At 44.3% G+C, this 16337-nt stretch overlaps 1 protein-coding gene and 1 long non-coding RNA gene across 2 annotated transcripts in view; one reads left to right on the top strand and one right to left on the bottom strand.

Moving 5' to 3' along the window:
- FBXO28 (F-box protein 28) overlaps positions 1–7292 on the bottom strand; it is a 30708-nt gene extending 23416 nt beyond the window's left edge. Inside the window, exon 1 of the mRNA XM_002922400.4 lies at positions 6874–7292. Within this exon, the coding sequence (XP_002922446.2) occupies positions 6874–7140 (267 nt within the window). The 5' untranslated portion in view covers positions 7141–7292. The remainder of the gene's footprint in view (positions 1–6873) is intronic.
- A 92-nt stretch (positions 7293–7384) lies between these two features.
- LOC117803386 lies at positions 7385–16070 on the top strand. Its single transcript, XR_004627197.1, has 3 exons — positions 7385–7516; positions 9563–9611; positions 13854–16070. It is a non-coding gene; the product is annotated as an uncharacterized LOC117803386 (long non-coding RNA).
- Positions 16071–16337: the final 267 nt, after the last annotated feature.

Here is a 16337-nt window from a genome sequence, read left to right as displayed (position 1 = left end):
ACATGGAGGCCTTAAGAAATTATGTAATATGTACAAAGTCAATCAAACTATTCAGTGGCAAAAGTGAAATTAAGAATTCAGGCTTCTGGGGCGCCTGGGTAGTTAAGTGTCTGCCTTGGGCTCAGGGAGTGATCCCGGCGTTCCGGGATAGAGTCCCACATCGGGCTCCTCCGCTGGGAGCCTGCTTCTTCCTCTCCCACTCCCCTGCTGTGTTCCCTCTCTCGCTGGCTGTCTCTCTGTCAAATAAATAAATAAAAATCTTAAAAAAAAAAAAAAAGAATTCAGGCTTCTGATTAGTATCTTCTTAAATTTAGTGATCTGCAGCTCTATAGAGTGAAATAATTATCGTAACTATTCTCAACTGATTATAGTCTCAACTAATACTTTGCTGCTACAGAAAATTGTTGGCACAAGTCTCAAGTAGGACTTCTTGAGGCAATATGAAATTTTAAGGACATCAGTGGGTGTTCTCACCACATTGCTAAAGTTCAAAGAGATGGCGCTAGACCAAAATCTTTCTAGAATTCTTTCAAAGTTCAAAAATCAGAAGTTAATCATGAGGAAACAATGAGACAAATCTGCATTGTAGGACATTTTATAAGCCATCTGCCCCGTTTCTTCGAAAAGCCCACTGCACTGAAGAATGAAAAAAGTAGGAAGAATGTTCTGGATTAAAGAGACAAATGTTTTACTAGATTCAAAAGCCTTATCCCCCACCAAAAAAAAGCTATAAAGATATTTTTGGGATAATTGAGAAATTAGAATATAAAACATAACATTAAATCTCTGGAAGTGATAATACTGTGATTACATAAGGGACAAAACTGTCATTATATTTGCATTTTACTTTCAAATGGTTTAATGAAATAAATAATCTGTGTGGAGGACATAAAACACACATTTAGAGAGCACACAAGTGAAAGAGATAAAGCAAATGTGGCAAAAAGTTAATGATGGGTGATAAAATCACTTAAAAAATTCTGTCTACGTGGTATGGATTGTCTAATATGTAATACCATATACAGAGAGACACAGAGTTAATTATCTGCAGGTAGAATTACAACAAATTTTTAAGACTCTGGACTATAGGTAACAAACAGGGTTGCTAGAGGGGCATTGGGTGGGGGGGATGGGGTAACTGGGTGATGGACATAAGGAGGGCGCTTAATGTAATGAGCACTGAGTGTTACATGCAAACTGATGAATCACTAAATTCTACCCCCGAAACTAATAATACAGTATATGTTAACTAAATTCAGTTTAAATAAAAAATTTTTAAAAAAGAATTACAACAAAATTTAAATTCTCTGGGTATCCCCCCACCAGATGTTCACTTGGAAAGAAAATATAAATTTATTTTATTTTATTTTTAAAGATTTTTATTTATCTATTTGAGAGAGGGCGAGAGTGAGAGAGATCACAGGAGAGGGACTGGGAGAAGCAGACTCGTCACTGAGCGGAGAGCGCAATGCAGGGCCTGATCCCAAGTCCCCAAGATCATGACCCGAGCTGAAGGCAGACAGACGCTTAACCAACTGGGCCACCCGAGCGGCCCTGTAAATTTATTTAAATATTAGCCTGAGCAAAACAATTAGGAAGAAAAAACTGTTCCCAGGATTTCTGTAATACAGCCCAGAAGCCAAACAGAACAGCTTTTCTGATTATTCTGCTTTTGATGATCTGTGCCATCATTCTCCTCATTAATATGGGAATGGAGTGTTACTTACAATGCAGCCTGACGCACTAATGCACACAGCTACTCTTACTAATCACAGACAAGCTTCACATCACCTTACCAATTTTCATTCTCATTACAAGGATTTTTCTAGTCACCCAAGCTTCTTAAAATGGTCTTAAATTAAAAAAAAAATTCTAATCTCTTCTGTTGGAGGTAAACAGAAGCAGCGCATTTTCCAGCACTACCATACTGCATACAGAAAACACATTTATTTCGCAATGACATCTCTTTTCTATCCTTTACTTGCAGTAGTGTAGTATGTTTAAGGACTACTTCGTTTATTCAACAAACACTGAGTACTCATATTGAATCACAGACTATGGAAGGCCATCGGGATTTCTGATGAAAGGGTCCGAGGAGCCTAAATTCAGGGCCCAACTGGCCCCTCCAAAGACAATTCCGATAGAACCTGGAAGTACAACCACGTTGCACGGAAACTCAGAAGTATTACCCAGTGAGGTTCAGAGTCACAGAGGCTACAGTGACGTGGTGACACTGAAGGTGTATCCTGAAGGAACAGATACTCTCTAGGAGGGGGAGACAAAGAAGAGGCTGCACGCAGAAGCAGCACCTGCTGTGAGAGGCCTAGGATGTCTGGGAAACTCAACAGCTTGATGATGCCTGTTTCAATCAAGCTTAGGTCCAACATGCTAGAAGTAGGTGAATGGGAGAAACCTCAATCAAGGGTTATCTTTGGCTCTAGTCTCAAACATCGTGAGACTGGATCATATGCACAGGCCATCCTTGGAAGCTAGGACCTTCTCCGGCACCATCTGAACCCTCACTGCTCTGCTGACCAGGGGATGCAGGCGCATCTGGTCTGTTAGGAAATGATGATAATGTTAAGAGGGGGAAGTTGTTTTTTAACATCCTTACTTGCTCCCCCCAGCAAAAGATGTCAACTCCGTAGGTTCTCAAAACAGTTTCTTAAATCTGGCCAGTCTGAGAAATAAAAAAAGGTGGAAAGGAGGGAGTCTGAGCACTGATCTAGGACATCCGACACTTCAGACCATCACCTCATAGCTCTAATTAGTCACCCTGCTCCAATCCCTGCACAACATTATGCATCATTTCTTTTCTGCTGAGAATGTTCTCTCGCCTTTACTAAGGATAAGCTGGATAAAAACTCATTATCTTGAGGAAGCCTCTCGGATTAAATGCTCCCAATTAACCTCAACAGTCTTTTATTTCTCATCTTTGCATTTGTTATCCTGGTGCTTTCTAAGTGTGCTCAAGGAAGGTGTGTCCATTCTGTCTTCATGACACTCAGGGCAGGGTTAGTGGTTGAACCCCTTCACTTTAGGACTAGAATCTGCAGGAAAAAATGAATTGTCCCCTAAATATTATAATCTCCTACCTGTACTTACATACCTGTTAATAAAAATAACCCAATGATGAGATGGTGGGGAAAAACCACAAATCATCAATGCAGAGAATATATTCTCCACCACAACAAAGAGCCGTGGTTCTCAAAGTGTGGTGTAGGGACCCCTGGGATTCCTAAGATCCTTCTGAGAGTCTGTGAGGCCAAACTATTGTTATTTGCCATTTTTACTCTCATTCTTCCATAACATACAGTGAATTTTTCCAGTGGCAACGTGAAACATAACATTATTTTTCTGACAACTAACGAAGTATGTACTCTCTTCCTGTGTCTTCTAGAATTTTCTAAGGTAAGGTCTTAGGGTCCTCAATAACTTTTAAGAGTGTAAAGATGTCCTGAGGTAAAAAAATTTTTTTGAGAACTACTGGCATAGAGCAAGAGATACAAGGAAGACAGCTTGCCTACTAAAAAAAAAAAGTAATGGTTTCTCATTTTCCTTCATATTTCCTACCAAACTTCTCTATAAAATTTTCTAACATATTTGAACAAAAGATGTAAAAGGAACTATAAATGGGTAAGAGATTTAACTAGCTAGGGTGCTCTAGAGAGAAATATCTTGGGATGAAAGTATGTATGTATTTTGTTACCAGAAATTTCATTCCAGATAATGAGCAAAACTTCTGAATTTAACCTTCAGTCATATTTATGTCCTGAACCACTAACAGGATTCCATTAAATTTACAGAAGCTCCACTCAAACAATAGAGGAGGGGCGCCTGGGTAGCACAGCGGTTAAGCGTTTGCCTTCGGCGCAGGGCGTGATCCCGGCGTTATGGGATCGAGCCCCACATCAGGCTCCTCTGCTATGAGCCTGCTTCTTCCTCTCCTGCTCCCTGCTTGTGTTCCCTCTCTCGCTGGCTGTCTCTATCTCTGTCAAATAAATAAATAAAATCTTTAAAAAAAAAAAAACAATAGAGGAAAACATTTGATCGGATCCCTCTAAAACAGCTTTTAAAAAGCCTTCCATACTCATTTTTCAGTGAGTGAGACCACTATGCTCACAAGTCAAAGTCAAACGCTCAAACTTGGCTTAGGTACACTCCCAAACTGGGGGCAGGACCTCACTTCTTAACCTTTGCCACTTGTTTCAAAAACTCTCACCCCATCAAGAGGGCCTAGGTGACAGTCTAACACTGCATCAGCATAAATTTGTCTGATTTACTGGATAAACAACTCAAAGTACAAGTTTTGTCACTTCAAAAGCTGTGTTCCACCAAATAATTTTAAACACATTGGAAGAGTTAAATATTTAAAGAACTGTTTCTGTGGAACCAGGATTTCTAGACTCTGGGTACATTTCTGGAGCAATAGTCAATGGCAGGAAAAACAAACCAACCAACCAACAATTCAATAAGGCATTTGGACAATCCCCTGGAAAGAACTGGAGAGTCAAATTTCAATTATTCATGGCAACAGGAAGCAAAGACTATCATCAACTAAACTGCACAAAAAACTGAAAAATGTTATTTTAGCAATTTCAACCAAGAGCAAATCTTTTAAAGAAAATACAGAGTAATGAGTACATGGCTTGTGTGCCCGTCCTCTAATTTAGGTGCTAACCACTAGTTACAACTGAGGTCCTAAGAAGGCAAGTAAACCAGGAAGAAAGAAAAACCCAAACATCCAAACAATACATAAACTAGTTCATCAACCACTGAGTAGTTGATATTATTAGCTTTACGGAAACTTAATTCCATTCTTAATTAATAATATCCTCTCTTCCAAGCAGATCCAGCCTTAATTCCACTAAAAAAAAAAAAAGCACCTTAAAATGAAAAGAGCTATGTAATGTATACTCCAGAGAGCAGCATACATACTAAAGTGGCTTGATTTTTTGGCAAATAGCCCCTTAGGTATAAGTAAGCACCTACCCAGCACTGTTTCTACCCTGCCAATTTCATTAAAAGACCACAATTAAATTAATGCTGACATCTAGTGGCAAGAAAGAACATCTTTCTTTTATAATGGTATCTGAATTGAATTGTACCTTATGACACCAAACCAATCAATCTGAAACCAAAGACACTTTCAAATGACCACAAAATTATCCTCTTAAGAATTATCTGTTAACCTTAAGCAAACAAAAGAATAAGAAAATAGTTCCCCATTACTAAACCTGAGGGAAAAGACCCATTTTTGAGACATAAATTTGATTGCAGAATCTTTTGGGGGGTGGGGAGGGGAAGAGGGTGGTGGAGCAGGGGATGGTAAGGGGCTCCTTATGAAAAATCTGTTTGAAACTACAAATCTGTACCCTAAAAGGCCAGAATAGATGACTGCTTTAAAATTAAGAGTGCAATGGAATATTTCACTTGAAAGAGATGTCGTTTATTAATAAAATGTAGGATGTCCTAAGAAGCTAGTTTTCCCCCTTAAAAAATGTTTTTAATTTTTAAAAGAGTAAACGGCTGACAAACGAACAAAAAACCAGTTTTCCCCAACACTTACAAAACAGAACTGTGAATATTCCAAGCTTTACAAAGCCATTGTCTGGCCAAGAGCCTCAATTCAATCAAATGTTTTATGCCCAGTTTCCAGACACTGTGAATGTACACCATGAATCTTGATCAAAAGCCATCCTTTATAAAAATCGGAAGGAATATTTAAGATTCTATACGGAATTCTAGGATGCCATGTTTGGGGAATTCAGGGACAATCAATTTTGAAATATGACTTTTCAACTGAAGAATCTTCCATTCTGCAGACTGGCGTGGTAGAACACCTGGGCTGACTAGAAGAAAAACAAACCTGGTCATCAGTTTGAATCAACATTCATAAACTTTCTTTAAAAAGTATGATTTCCTTTCCAAAACGCAATCAGAATCAAATTGAAACCGGAGGTGTAAACCTAAAACGTGGCACATCAACGAGAAAATGCTGTACACACTACATTCAGAAATTCGTCTTTGTCCTCTTAAAAACAATCCCAAGCACAGATTTAGCTCCTGCAGAGCCGGCTTGCAATCACTTCAAAATGTCCACCTCCTTCAATTTCCTTCCCACTTAAAGATAAATTCCCCGACAGGAAGCAAAAGATCTTACTGAACTAAGACATTCATCAAACCTTCAGTCCACGCTGTGGAGCGAGGTAAATTCCTCCTTTCTATAAATCACTAAACTACTGTGATTTGAAGCTGGCGGGTGGGCGTTTAAGTCACTAGTTAGAAAATGAACTGCAAGAGAAACCAACCCTGTCCAGGGGCGAGGTGCTCCCCGAGGGTGGGAAGTGTCGGGGCGAGGCCGAGCCGGACGCGCTCTCGGTGGGTTCTACTTTACTGGTCACCTGGGGAGCTGGGGCCACCAAATGGCGTTCACGCCCCTCGGAGCCCCCACCAGGTTTGGGGAGGCCTCCCCGACCCTACTTCATCTTCTCCAACCGGGAAACCTGGGTAGGGGGTGGGGGGAAAGGGGGGGACTCAGTGCGTGATTCCTGCGAACCGACCAAACCTGGCTGGGCCCGGCCGGGGGCTTGGACGCTGGTGCACAAAAGGCGGCGACCGGAGCCGCGGGGCTGGTGCTAAAGCCGGGCGGCCCTGGGACGCCCAACTCCCGCCGCCGCCCCGCTTCCGGGCCGGGGCAGCGAACCCCCCAGCCCCGCGGCAGGAAGAGGGGGACAACCCCGCCGCCCGGCGCCGGGACTCCGCGTCCTGGAGCTTGCTGCGGCTCCCTCCCCGGGGGACGCGCTCCCCTCTCCGCCCCTCCCCAGACCTCGGCCGGCGGAGGGGGCGGCGGGGGTCCCGCGGGGGCCTCACCAGACGGAGCTGGCTAATTTCGTCGTAGGACATAAAGCTGAGGATGTTCTCGATGGCTACGATGGGCAGCGCCACCAGCGTGTTGTTTTGAGGCAGCTGGTCGGGAGCCAGCGCCGGGGCTGGGGGCGCCTGGGAGCCCGGCTGCGGGGCCGGGGTCGGGGGCGGGGGGGGCAGTCGCTGGCCAGAGCCGATGGCCGAAGAGGGGCCGCCGTCGCCGTGGCCGCCGCCTCCTTCCTCAGCCATCCGCTCCTCCGCCGCCGCCGCCATCTTGGGGGTTTGATTCCTTCCCCCCACTACAAGGGGACCAGGGGCGCTTCCGGTGCGTCACTTCCACCTCGGGCCGCGGGGCGGGGCCCCCGAAGGGGCGGAGCCTGCGCCGCGCTCCGCGGCGGTATCTGCTTGAGGTGCGAGTTGTCCCAGCAGTGGTGCGACCCGGCGGTGTCCATCCCGGAGAGGCGACCTTTGGAGGCCCTCTGACCCGAGGCCGGCAGGTACCTGAGGGCGAGGGAGCCCTGTCCGTTATAGTGCAGTCCGCTGGCGCGGTTTTCTTGGCTCGCCTTCTGACGCGGGCCGGGGAGAGTAGTGTTGCCTGGCGAGTGTGGACGCGACGTGTTTCAGAGCGTCGTCGTTTGTGGAGAATCAGGTAATGGTCCCTTTGGGCGAATGACGAAGAGTGAGGCACTGAATAAGAGTACCGTGTGCAGGAACCTCGAAAACTTCGTGCTAAATGAAAGAAGCCAGATCCAAAGGACAGCATTCGTCTGGGGACCTCTGCAGCCGCCGAAGAGGCGGAGGGCGGAGGGCCGAGGCGCGGTTTTCGGGGCTCCCTGGGACGGAGGGGAGGGAGAAGGGTCGTGCTGCGGTGCCGGGGTCCTGCTGGGGGATGGAGGGAGTGAGAGGCGTCCTGCTGCGGGACTGGGGTATGGAAGGAGGGAGAGGCGTCCTGCTGCCGGGCTGGAGTCCCGCTGGGGTGGTGGAGCGGAGGGCGGAGGGCGGAGGAGCGGTTTGGGCGAGGGGAGGGCATCCTGCCCGGGTGAAGATGCTTGGGGTTAGAGAGCTTGCGTGCGCAACCTTGTGAGTGCACTAAAACCAGTATGTTAGGGGCGCCTGGGTGGCAGAGCGGTTAAGCGTCTGCCTTCGGCTCAGGGCGTGATCCCGGCGTTATGGGATCAAGCCCCACATCAGGCTCCTCTGCTATGAGCCTGCTTCTTCCTCTCCCGCTCCCCCTGCTTGTGTTCCCTCTCTCGCTGGCTGTCTCTATCTCTGTCGAATAAATAAATAAAATCTTTAAAAAAAAAAAAACCAGTATGTTAAAGTGGTTGTTACACTACGTGAATCGTATCTCAATAAAAACTTTGATTTAGGCAAGAGTCATCAAAAAAATGCTAAAAGGAGAAAGTAACGGTATGATGTGGAACGTAAAATTTAGGTAATCTCAAAATAACTCCCCACAAATTACATGTTAATTACAAAAATAAATTAAGTTTTCAGTAGAGAAATTTGGTGGACAACTACCATGATCAAATCATTAACACTAATATTAAGCGTTTTGAGAGGAGGAAACATCATGTACCTTCTGATATGATATGCTCAAAAGAACCTGACACGAGATAGTATTGCTGAAAAAAGAAAAAAAAAGCATAACCTTTATTTGAGGTAGGCAAATCTGGTTAATTGTTCCATGCTCTTCAAAAACATTATTGTCATGAAAGACAAAGAGTAAGGATTTGTGCCAGATTGGAGACTAAGGAGGTAAAATAACCACATTCATGAGTGATCTTGAACTGGATCCTATATTAGGAAAAATAGCTAAAAAGAACATTATTGTGACAATAGGCAAAATTCGAATATAGATTATATATTAGATAATACTGTAATCATTACATTTTTTGATTTGGATAATTTTGTGCTCTTGTAAGAGAATGTCCTTATTCTTAGGAAATACACATTTAAGTATTTAGAGGTAAAGATATCTCAGTTTGATCTCAAATGGTTCAATAGATAGAGAATGAGATTAATAAAGCAAATGTGATAAATGTTAACAAGTGGTGAATCTGGTCGAAGAGTATACAAGAGTTCCTTGTACTATCTTGAAATTATTTCAAAATAAAAACTTCTTAAAGGTTGCGTTTGTGAAAATCAGTAAAGAGAAACCTCACCAGAGTGGATTCGGGGTGCAGAAGGGGAGGCTGGAAGGGGAAGCTGCATCACTCAAGGTCAATCACAGACCCAACAGAAAAACCCACCACAGGGAAGAATCCCGAATTACAAGCCCCCACCGGGAAAGATGGGCACCGCATCTCCTGCAGGAAGCGAGCACCCCAGCAGCCTGGCCCGTGACAAACCACCGTCACCCCGAACTCCCGTTTTTCTCCAGTGGACTTTGCTTCAAAACAACCCTCCCAACTTCCTCCTTCTTGTCCATAAAACCACGTTCCTCTCCTTCGTGTGTTGGACTTGTCATTGCTTGTATGTCCCAAACTGCAATTCTCTGCTATTCCCGAATCCCCTTTTGCGGGGAAAGTAACTAACTTTTATTTTTAGGGTTAACACTTAATATTTCCATATTTTTATATCCTCATACTATCCTATAACAAAGGTAACAGTGCACAGATGACTAAATTTTGAAGCTTTGTCTTCTTAGTCCTGGGTCTTAATCTCAGTCTCCAGTGTGTCCCTTCTTTTGCAGGTCTGGTTTGGTTGCAAAGTAGATGCAGAAACTGCAGGAAAAGCTAAGCGTGAGTAAGGGCTATGGCAAGGGGGCAACTAACGCAAGGAGGTTAACTGGGGGTGGGGGTTGGTTGGTCAGAATGGGCACACTTTCAGGTGACGGATATTAAGGAGGGCATGGGATGTAATGAGCACTATGTGTTATATACAACTGCTGAATCACTAAATTCTAACCCTGAAACGAATACTTCACTATTTGTTAACTAATTGAGTTTAAATAAAAAAATTTTTAAAAAAGAATTGGCACACTTTCCCCTTTCACAAGCTCTTAAACAACTGGATACTTTACCTGTCTTGTTGCACACTGTGAAACCCTTTGAAGTTATTTCTTTAATTTTCCTGCCCTCCCCCCATGTTTAGCATTCCATAAATGCTTTATGCCTTAATGTTCCTGATACCCTTGCAGATTGATGAAATGTTTGTTTCATCGCCTCTAATAGATTGTTAAGTTCACTTTTTTACTTAGGGTATTGTTCTCTATAAAACCTATTACAGTTTGGTCTGAAATGAAACCTCATTTTATTCAAGTTTGATACTTTAAAAAAAAAGATTTATTTATTTGAGAGACAGTGTGCCTGCATGCAAATGGAGGGGGGTGGGGCAAAGAGGGAGACTCGTCAAGCAGACTCCCCACTGAGCACGGAGCCCCTAATAGGGCTTGATCCCACCACCCTGAGATCACGATCTGAGCCAAAACCGAGTCCTACGCTCAACCGACTGAGCCACCCAGGCACCCCCAAGTTTGATACTTTCTTAATAGGCTAGATTGAAATCGGACTTCTATAAATGGAACTATGCATTAAATACATTATGCAACTCTCATTATAAAGGAAACCCATAGAAAATCCTTTAAAAAGTGAATCATCACTCCCTAACTTAATTTGTTTGTTCTGTAAATCCACTGGTTAAATCCAGTTTTGTTTCTCTTGAAATGGGTGTATGAAAAGCCTTCCTGCTCCCTTGTCTCCCCATCTGTGGTCAACTAGTTAACCTAGGGCCCACTGACCATGGATCTGCACAATAGAATACAACTTTGGAAACAATGTAACCCACTTCCTGCCAGTAAGCTCATTTAAACTATCCTCTGTTTATGGATATTGGATCTGGTGTCCTCATAGTCCCTATACATTTTTTTTAATAGAGAAAATTCCACACACATGATTTCTTTGTTTCAATTATTGAAATCAGTGCTTGCTTTGGAGATGCTTTCCAGTCAAAACAAATACTTGTCAGTAAAGCAAATATTTGAACTTTCAGGAGTTCTGGGTTCTAAATGAGGCTTTATGCCAGCCAAGTACTGTAGGACCTTTGCAAGATAGCGATCTCTAGTGTAGGATGAAAGTATGGATCTCAAGATCTATGTGTTTCTAGTTTCATATTTATATGAGAGAATAGCATTACCTTCCTTCTTATATCTCACAAATATGAGGATGAGCTGATAACAGCAAATGGGTGGAGTTTTGAATGCCTCTGATTAAGTCAATTTACTACAATGCAGACACTGTACATTATGTACGTGATTTTGGTCCCCCTTAATCCATCGGCCTTCCTGGTCAGGGTGTGTTGGCTTGGGTGCAGTCAGGTGTGGTGAAGAGTGATCTGATCTGTGGCACCTCCACAGGAAGTTTATATACGAAAAAGAGGAAACCCAAACCAGACATTGATTCTCCTATTTGTTAGTAGGTTTATAACATATAGAGAAAGAAGGATGAGCTCATAGAATAACTAAAAAGAGGTTTGGGGCACCTGGGTGGCTCAGTTGGTGAAGCATCTGTCTTCTGCTCAGGTCATGATCTCCGGGTCCTGGGATCAAACCCCAAGTTGGGCTCTCTGCTCAGTGGGGAGTCACCTTCTCCCTCTCCCTCTGCCCCTCCCCCCTGCTCGTGCTCGCCCTCTCTCTCAAATAAATAAATACAATCCTAAAAAAAAGAGATTTGAAAGTTTCTACAGATTGTTATTAGCTATGTTTTTCTTTTTAATTAGAGTAAAAATAACAATACCATCTTAAAAAAACAAAACAATTTGCCATCTTAACCACTTCTAGGTGTTAAGTATACTTACACTGTTGTGCAACCAATTCCAGAAGTCTTTCATCTTGCAAAACTGAAACCCTACACCCATTAAACAACTCGCCTTCTCTGCTGCCCCCCACCCTTGGCAGCCACATTTCCACTTTCTGTTGCTATGAATTCGACTACTCTAGATGCCTCATCTAAATCATACTAGTATTTGTCGGGTTTTTTGTTTTTTGTTTTGTGACTGGCTTATTTCACTGAGCATAATGTCCTCAAAGTTCATCCATGTTGTAGTGTGTGTCAGAGTCTCCTTCCTTTTAAGGGCTGTATAATATAATTAATTATCCTTTGGAGCCATACACAGCAGTGGGATTCCTGGATCATGTGGTAGTTCTATTTTTAATTTTTTGAGGAACCACCATACTGTTTCCCATAGCAGCTACACTGTTTTAGTTTTATATTCCCACCAACAGTGCGTGGGGGTTCCAATTTCTGTCTGTCCTTGCCAACACTTGTAATTTTCTGTCTTTTGGATAGTAGCCTGTGGTTGTTAATGTGAAAATGTTGGGGTTCAGAGTGAATGGTCAAGAAAGAATTCTCGAGATGTCTTCGGTGCAGAAAGGTGGTTTTATTAAAGCATGGGGACAGGAGCCAGGGCCAGAAAGAGCTGCCCTGCACTTGTAAAGAGTGACTGATTATATACTTTCAGGTTGGGAGGGTGGTAGGGATGTAGGGATGATGTAAGTCTCTGAGGAATTTGGAAGCAAGGTTTCCAGGACCTGGTGGGGCTAGCTGTTAGGAAAAGGTCATTTTTTACTGTCTAGTAAAACCTGAGTCATGAGACCTTTCAGATGGATATCGGAGGCTCATATGCTTGGGGGATGATTGCCAACATGTACCTTGTGGGGCAGAGATAAAGGAAGTCTCCAGGGGAATTTTTATATGTTACAGTAGACTTACAGGATCCTGAGGGTCGGGCCAAGATTGCCTTTTGCCCTTAGCAAAGAATTAACATCGAGGCAGCTGAGCTCCTAGAGAAAGGCCACTCTGCCTGTCTCAAGGATTTGTCAATGGGTTGTAAATTGCAAGGAAATTTAATTTTTTTAAACATTTTTTTTACCTTTGTTCTCCACATCAGTTTTGATTTGCATTTCCCAAATTATTAGTGATGTTGAGCATCTTTTCACATGTTGTTGGCCATCTGTGTCATCTCTTAAAAAAAATATCTGTTCAAGTCCTTTGCCCAGATTTTTTTTAAAGATTTTATTTATTTATTTGAGAGGGAGAGAGAACCTCAAGCAGAGTCCCTGCTGACCACAGAGCCCAAGGCGGGGCTCGATCCTGCGATCGCCAGGTCATGACCTGAGCTGAAACCAAGAGTTGGATGTTCAACTGACTGAGCCACCCAGGCACCCTGCCCAGTTTTTAATTGGGGTATTTATTTTGATGTTGCTGAGTTGTCTGACTTCTTTATATATTCTGGGTTTTAACTCCTTATCATATACATGATTTGCAGATAATTTCTCCCATTCTGTAGGTTGCCTTTCCACTCTGCTGATGTGTCCTTAGATGCACAGAAGTTTTCAAGTTTGATGTTGCCCCATTTGTCTATTTTGTCTCTTGTTGCCTGTGCTTGGGTGTCATATGCAAGAAATTGTTGCCAAATCCAGCGTCATGAAGTTTTTCTCTATGATTTTTTTAAGGAGAGTTAATAGTTTTAGATCTTTCATTAAGGTTTTTGATCCATTTTGAGTTAATTTTGTATATGAAGTGAGGAGGGGTCCAGGGGATGCTTCAGGCATTCACGTGTGTTTGTCCAGTTTTCCCAGCGCCATTTGTTGAAGCACCTGCCCTTTGTCCCTTGGTCTTGGCAACCTTGACAGAGATCATTTGACCATATGTATGAGAGTTAATTTCTGGGGGTTCAACTCTATTCCTTCAGTCTGTATGTCTTTTTTTTTTTTTTTTAAGATTTAAAAATAAGCGGGGGGGTTGCAGAAGGAGAGGGAGAAGCAGACTCCCCGCCAAGTGCAGAGCCCAACTTGGGGCTCGATCCCAGGACCTTGAGATCATGATCTGAGCCAAAGGCCGATGCTTAACTGACTAAGCCACCTAGGCTCCTGTATGTTTGTTCTCACACTTGTACCGCAGTCCACAGTGTTTTGATTATTATAGTTTTGTAACAAATTTTGAAATCAAGAAATGTGAAGCCTCCCAACTTTGTTCTTCTTTAAGTATCTTTTTTAGGACCCATCCTGTGACCAGATGAGAAGTTCCCTGTTATGGCCAGTGCCTGAAATGCTATCATTAGATGCTTTCTTTTTAGTTTAAAGCTTCGTCTCTACGGAAAGATAGCCCACTAACCTTCAATTCAGCCGGTGTTTATTGGTTGCTAAACCTCTAGGGCGCTGGGAAGACACCAAGATAAGTATGTTTCCCACCCTCAAGAGGATGGGGATCTGGCTGCAATAATGACCCCACCCACCGGGCAGGCTGGTCCGGTGCCTCCTCATTTCCTCATACACAGTCTTCCTAAAGTTGTACATTCGGAAAGATGAGCTGAATTTCCTGGACTGTTCTGCAGACCAAGTGACTCCACGAGCTGTGCCCTCCCACCGCTCGCCAAGCGTGGAAACAAAACTGATGGGAACATCTAAGTAGGAGTTGTTACTTCCCAGCTGAAGCGCCAGAGAACACTTCACAGCAGAGCTTACAGGTCAGCCTGGCCTAGAAGAGTGGTGGTGGTGGGGTGCTTGCAGAGGCGTTCTTCATGAACAAGCGAAGGAGGATGTGAGGGCATTTCAAAGACAAGGACCGGTAAGAGCAAATAGTGTGAACCATGCAACAGGTGAAGGGTTGCTTGCAGGCTCCTCAGGGCACCAGCTCCTGTGGTGCACGGTCGTCAGCGGCACCCAGTGGCCAGCAGCCTCCCCTGGCACCTCCTGCTCCCTTGAGTGGTTTGTGCTGAAGTGCCCCTCATGGGACCCCTCCCCAAGAACAACCTTCCCTGGTGCCCTGGAGAACAGGCTTCGGTGAGTTCCTAAGGGCGGATTTCCAGCCCGTCCTACCAGCACTGCCCCCCAGCCTCCGAGCCACTGCTGTGCCCTCCTGCAAGGCTCAGGTCTCAGCCCTGAGGGAGCCTCTCCCTTGGAGGCTGTATCTCAACTCCAAGGCTGTGGCTGTTCCTTTTGTTTGCCATGCCTGGATTAGAGTCCTCTTTGCTGCTTACTAGCCAGTATCTGGTTCCCATCCACTACTATGGTTATGAAATCTCGGTGTTTGTGTGAACCAACTGCCACCATCTTGAACAAATCCCCCCCATCATGGCCACTCTCACCAGAAACCTTCCAGAGCACAGTCCCCACCCCATTCTTCCCTTTTGTTTAACCACACCCGTCCCTATGCCCTCGAGGCACAAGTCCCTGCTCTCCAGAGGGATCTGTGACACACACTGATTTCTTTTTTTTATTATGTTCTGTTAGTCACCATACAGTACTTCATTAGTTTTGGGTCACACACTGATTTTTAAGCCCCTCCCCCAGGTGGTCCCCAGGCGTACTCCCAGCTTCTAGGTCTGTAAAGGTGGGTCCTGAGAGAGCTGTGGTTTGGAGATCTTATCTGGGGGCAGCCCAGGAATCGCGTCTTCCCTCAGTCCCCCTAATAAGCCATTTCTGGTCAAGCTGGACTTGTCAGCCCTTGGTTTCCGTCTTACAGCTCCTTTGGCCTCTGGAGGTCATTTTGCACCTATGCTCCCCTCCATGGAAGGATATTAAACTCTCCCTGTTCAAATTACTGTATGGTTTCTTTCTCTCTATCGGACTCCGACTGATACAGTAGTGAAATCCTGTTTTTACAGTGAAAATCTTTCAAGAACCCTACTACAGGCCTTGTCTGGTAAAGCCAGGTGGATGGCCCAAGACCCGCCCACTCAGTCTCCCTCTTGTTCCCTGAGGCAGCTTCTTTAAAACGAAACCTCTGCAAACACTTGCCGACCGTTGCTGTGGGCAGTTGGGAGCCGTTTGGAGCTAGAGAAGTGCTTGGGTCAGTTGTGTGTTTTGGGGGAGTAATTCTGGTGATAACGAGATTAGCCTGGAAGGCAGAGAGCTGGTGCGGAGACATGCCAGTTAGGAGGGTGGTCAAGGAAAAATAAGGCTTCAGATTTGAATTAGAACAGTGACTTTTAGAGTGGAAAAGAGAAATGCACACAGAATTAAAAATTGTTAAAATTGACAGGCCTGAAACTAACAGTACTTAATGACTGGGTGCTGGAAATACGGTACTGGAGGAGTTAAAGACAACACTGTCCTACAAATTCAGCAACAGGATTGTTGTAGGAAGATGTTGGGGTCCAGAGCCATCAGCCAAGGAAGAATTCTTGAGATGTCTTTTGTGCAGAAAGGTGGTTTTTTTTTTTTAAAGATTTTATTTATTTATTTGACAGAGAGAGACAGCCAGTGAGAGAGGGAACACAGGCAGGGGGAGCAGGAGAGGAAGAAGCAGGCTCCCAGTGGATGAGCCTGATGGGGGCTCGATCCCAGGACTCTGGGATCACGCCCTGAGCCAAAGGCAGACGCTTAACGACTGAGCCACCCAGGCGCCCCCAGAAAGGTGGTTTTATTAAAGTATGGGCACAGGACCCCATGGGCAGAAAGAGTTGCTCTGTGGTTGTGAGGAGTGACTGATTATATACTTTCAAGTTGGGAGGGTGTTAGGGATGAT

This window comes from Ailuropoda melanoleuca, chromosome 8, assembly GCF_002007445.2.
Source record: "Ailuropoda melanoleuca isolate Jingjing chromosome 8, ASM200744v2, whole genome shotgun sequence".
NCBI lineage: Eukaryota > Metazoa > Chordata > Mammalia > Carnivora > Ursidae > Ailuropoda > Ailuropoda melanoleuca.
This window is presented reverse-complemented; position numbering and strand designations above follow the sequence as displayed.